The sequence below is a fragment of the Pteropus vampyrus genome, unplaced genomic scaffold (assembly GCF_000151845.1).
Source record: "Pteropus vampyrus isolate Shadow unplaced genomic scaffold, Pvam_2.0 Scaffold279, whole genome shotgun sequence".
NCBI classification, from domain to species: domain Eukaryota; kingdom Metazoa; phylum Chordata; class Mammalia; order Chiroptera; family Pteropodidae; genus Pteropus; species Pteropus vampyrus.
This window is the reverse complement of record NW_011889060.1, coordinates 612,605-617,566: the sequence shown is the minus strand read 5'-3', so window position 1 is coordinate 617,566 and position 4,962 is coordinate 612,605. Positions and strand designations below refer to the sequence as shown.

The 4,962-nt window shown below is 54.7% G+C and overlaps 2 protein-coding genes across 3 annotated transcripts in view; both read right to left on the bottom strand.

Annotated features, from left to right (window-relative positions):
• Positions 1–4,962, bottom strand: part of GPR137B (G protein-coupled receptor 137B) — a 49,270-nt gene that overhangs the window by 7,188 nt on the left and 37,120 nt on the right. For both annotated transcript variants that reach the window (XM_023520831.1, XM_011375911.2), the window contains exon 6: positions 1,169–1,293. In XM_023520831.1, coding sequence (XP_023376599.1) covers positions 1,169–1,293 — 125 coding nt within the window. The remainder of the gene's footprint in view (positions 1–1,168; positions 1,294–4,962) is intronic.
• Positions 1–4,962, bottom strand: part of ACTN2 (actinin alpha 2) — a 389,901-nt gene that overhangs the window by 360,564 nt on the left and 24,375 nt on the right. The gene's annotated exons all lie outside the window — the stretch shown is intronic.

The window sequence follows — 4,962 nt, the reverse complement described above, 5'->3', positions numbered from 1 at the left end:
AAAGCAGCTGCTCGAAGCCCCATGTTCCACAAGACAGTGCAGCGGCCAGGAGCCCGCTCACAAAAGTCTGCTGACCAGCGCCGTCCACCAGTCACGCCAGATCACGAAACGACCGGCCACGCACCGCCTGCGTCCCGACGTGGGGCGTCACTGGCGGCCTGTGTCCGGGGGGGACTCTGGCGCAGCAGCTCAGTGAGGTCAGCAGTCGGGATACACGGCTGTCACTGCCGGTCTCTTCCACCGGGGTGGGGGCGGGGGCGGGGGCCTCCCTCCACGTGGCTCGCTCCCAGCTCCACGTGGCTCCCGGCAGGTGAGCGGCTAGGCCACATTCACAGAGGGACACAAGGCCAGCAGGGCGTGCGATGGGCTAACGATGCGGAACAGCCTTGGGGACACCCCCAGGCTTAGGGCCTCGGAAACCACTGTGACCGGCTCGGGGCCGGGTGACCCGAGCTCCCTCCACCCGCTGGCCCTGCGGCCGGCCTGCCATCTCCTCCCAGCACCATCCTTTCTCCCACGTCGCCCGGCTCTCTCTGCCCCTCAGAAAGCCCTGTGTCCTCCCAGCTTCTCCGTCCCCGTCCCCAAAAGCAGGGCTCTCGTCACAGCTCTGAAGGACCCCACGGACTTCCACAGCCCTTCTCATCTCCTCCGGGGTCGGGGGGGACGTTACGGTAACGTGTCAGTGACCCACGACCGGCCTCCGCCCTCACAAGGCTCCGCCTAAGATGAGCTTCATGACTAAGAAGCGTGTGCGCGGCAGCGTCCCTCCCAAGGGTGGCACAGGGCCCTGGGGCACGCGGAGGACAGCACCTGGCTCATGGTCAGCCATGAGCTCCCGCCATGCCCGCTGGCCTCGAGCCAGGCTGAGAGGGGCCGGGACCGCTGCGGGGCAGTGGCTGAAGTGCCAGCAGGTGGACGCAAGGGGCGGGGGACCCCGGTGGCCTGCACCCCCAGGGCGCCCGGCGCTACTGCCGGGAGAAGCCCGACTCCCCCCTCCCGGGAGGCGCCTCTGCGTGGCCGCGGTGGGCCTCGCACGCACACGGGGTGCCGGCCCCCTTCCAGCCTCGCACCCCCAGCTCCTACGATCCGCTGTGGGCGCTCTGGGCCCGGCTCTGTCACTGGTGCGCCCTCACCCCACTGACCCGGCCCCGTGGGAACTGGGGCGTACCTTCCCTGAAGTCCCTGAGGGGCGGCGTTCCAGGCAAGGTCGTCGTCACTGTCGTATCTTCGAGGGTTGTCAAAGAAGTAAGATCTGGGGCTGAATCCGTGGCTGGGGACCATCCCAGGGTTGGTCTGGAAAGACAGTCACTGGTTCAGACACTGGACCCCGCACTAGACAAAGAGAAACAGGAGACGAAGGGGGCCCCCCGCCTCTGGGCGGGGCCTGCGGGCTGTGGTTCATCTCCCTGGCTTCGTCCCACGTAAGCGGCACTAGCTTTTCCCTTTACCCGTATGGACACAGTCCTCTCTCAGAGTTCCGCGTGCAACAGTGAATCATCACAGTCGGAATTCCAAAAGCCAACTAGATGGTCCCAAATCAGATATAATTGCTGGGTCACATGGTAACTTTACGCAAACCTGCCTAACAGTATGCATTCGCGACAATTTAAAATAAACGATAAGGGTGAAATGATTTCGAATTTCGTGGCCAGTTTCCAGAACCTGCCTCTACAATCATTTCATCTTCTTTCTGTCCCCAAGCTGAGTTTACTTCTCAAAAGATTTCACATGACTGGTTTCAAGTAAGCAGATCAGAACTACATAATATGGCAAACCAACCCTGGCATAAAATCCAGCATTTGCCTGACATCTTTGCACAATTTCTGAGTAGTCTATTTAAAAGTGAACCGACAGAGTATGAAACAAGTTGCTAGATGGTGGTTATCTATGTGAATTCCTGCCTTTCTAAGACTCATCTGGCTAAACACAGGAAGCAAAGTGGAACGTATACAAGGTAGGATGCCTAAAAATTTACTATGTGTAGTTCCAGAATATCTATGCAGAAGAATGAAGTTGAACCCTTACCTCACACATAGACAAAAAGTAACTCAAAACGGAGCACAGGACTAAATGTAAGAGTAAAAACTATAAAACTCTTAGAAGAAAATACAGGGGCAGATTTTCATGACCTAGGATTTGGCAAAGAATTCTTGGATAAGACACCAAAAGCACGAGCAGCTAAAGAGACAAGATAAACTGGATGGACCTCATCGAAATTAAAATATTTTGTGCTTCAAAGGATGTCATCGAGAAATTAAAAGACAACCCACAGAATAGGAGAAAATATTTATAAATCATTTCTGACAAGGGACTTACACCTAAGACATAGAAAGAACTCTTACAACTCAATAATAAAAAAGAAACAACTCGAAAATGGGCAAGGGATCTGAAGAGACGCTTGGATGTCGGGCAAAGGCAGAGCAAAAGCCTCAGTGAGATAGCGCTTCACGCCTATCACGAAGTCGGCGTCAAGGAGCCAGATGAGAACGAGTCCTGGAGAGGATGCGGAGCAACCAGAACCTTCACGCCCTTCACACCCTACTGGTGGGAACATGAAATGCCACGCCCTCTGTGGAAAAGTCTGGCAATTTTTCAAATTGTGAAACGTCGAGTTAGCATATGACCCAGCAATTGTATTCCCACATATCTACCCAAGAGAAAGGAAGACATGTTCCCACAGAAACTTGTCCCCGAATGTTCCTAGCAGCTTCATGCACAATTCATAATCGCCCAAAGCGGGAAACCCAAACGTCCAGCGATGGATGAGTGGATAAACAGACGTGCTAGAGCCACACAGTGAAATGTCATTCAGCCAGGGAGAGGGATGAAGTCCTGATACGTACACACATCAAGGACGCACCTTGAAAACACTGTGCTAAGTGAGAGACGCCAGTCACAGAAAACCGTATGCTACGTGACCCCATTCATGTGAAAGTCCAGAATAGAGAAACAGAGACACAGAAAGTAGGTGAGTCGTTGCTTGGGGAGAGGATGGGGAGCGAGAGAGGGTATGGGGTTGTTTTTTTGAGGCGATAAACGTGTTCTAAAAACGTTATGGTTGTGCATATCTGAATATACAAAAAACACACTGGACTGTATAACTTTATAGGTGAATTGTATGGTATGGGAATTATATCTCAAAGCCGTTTAAACAACAAAAAAAAACCACACAGATTGTCAAACTTTACAGCGCATTCAAATCCCCTGGGGTGCTTCTTCAATTATTTAAAATGCGGGTTCCAGGAAGCTACCCCAGAGACTGAATGGGTCCCGAACACGGCCTGAGAACTGGTCCCTGGACCAGGTACCCTGGAATTCTGACGCAGACAGCAGAGCCACGCCTGATACACGGTTACGTCAGCTCCAGTGACGCCGAGCAGAAGCTGAACTCTGGATACATATGATAGATGACATTTTAAAGAAATGCCCCACCTGCGGGGTGCGCTTTTAAAGCTGACGAATATGAGCTAAGTTATAAATCCCTCCAAAATGAGGACAATATCACGTGATGCTCTCTCCAAGCAACTGCAGACATCATAGATAGCGAAGGGTCGTACGTACACAATGTCCTAAATACCGTTTCAAGATATCACTGAGTCGTACGTACACAATGTCCTAAATACCGTTTTTTATAACGCGGATGAGATGCTGTAGGAACTTAACTCTGGCTCAGACCAATCAGCCTGCGGTAAAACTGGTTCTGTCCCCCTTCGTTTCACGTGTCGCAAAACCTATCGCAAACGTTAGGTGAGGACTTGCTGTATTAGGAATTTAGTTTCTTCTGCAAACCTTATTGAGCCAAAGAAAGCCACGGTGATTAAAACCAGGCCTCAGGGGGCCAGACTGACTTGGTCTGACTCCTGGCTCCGTCTCCTACGAGCCTCAGCCTGGGGCCTCAGCCTCTTCATCTAAGGATGAGCACAAGGAGGCAGGGCAGGCGAACCCTCAGCCCAAACACACCGAACGACAACTCAGTTACAGAACCACCGTCACTGAGGACCACCGGAAGACTGCTGACCAGAGTTTCGACCACCAAGGACACCCAGGAGGCACCTTGGGACAGGTGGGAGTCAGCGTGGCGACGAGTAAATGGGGTAAACGGCTGGGCCAGGAGGCCCCCCCCAGAGGAGAAGGGGGGTCCGAGCCCGACGCTGAGCGCCCCCATGGGGGCGCTGTGCCCAGAAGGGGAGCCCCCACCACATCTGGCTTTGGAAACCCACAGGGCCTACATCCGAGAGCGACGAGGGGCTGCGGGAGCCCGAGACACTCTCCCTACATGGCACATGCACTAACCCGCTCCCGCCGAGCTCCCCGCCTGCGACACGCCCATGGGGCAGCGGCCGGGGGACCCCTCAGGACGACGCACTTCCCTGGACAATGAGACCGGCGCGTACAGACCGGACTATCAATGTTATTCTGCATTCCGTTAACAGAACGGCACTTGGGACAATGCCACGTTACGCTCTCTCCTGAGATTGCGTGGCCTTGAGTACGGTTCAGAAGAAGCCTCCGGACGCCAGGTGATGGAGACCAGGAAAGGCTGGGAAGGCACGTGGACCCCTGGGTGAACCTGTGCTCAGGATGCGGACTCACTCTGCCTCCATCAAACGAGATCCCAGAAAACGCCAGAGGAGGAAGGAAAACCGAGGAGCTGGACTAACGGCCGAGAACCCACTGCGGCCTGTCGCCTGTTTCTGCGCCGGTGATGAGGGCGTTTAGGCTCTGACCTTATGGAAGCCTCCAGGGCTTCCCAGTGCACGTCGAGGTCAGACAGAAACAACGGAAGCGGAGGGAGCCGGTCCCGAGACCCATCGCCGCTCTGCAGCACCGTCCGTCCGTCAGGCTGGCCCTGCGCCCCTGCCCCACCCCGTCTTCCTTTGTCCCGGCTCATTAATGGCTATCCCGGGACGAATGAGAAAACACGAGATAAAGCACGGCAGACGATTATTCCGTCTGTGCTTC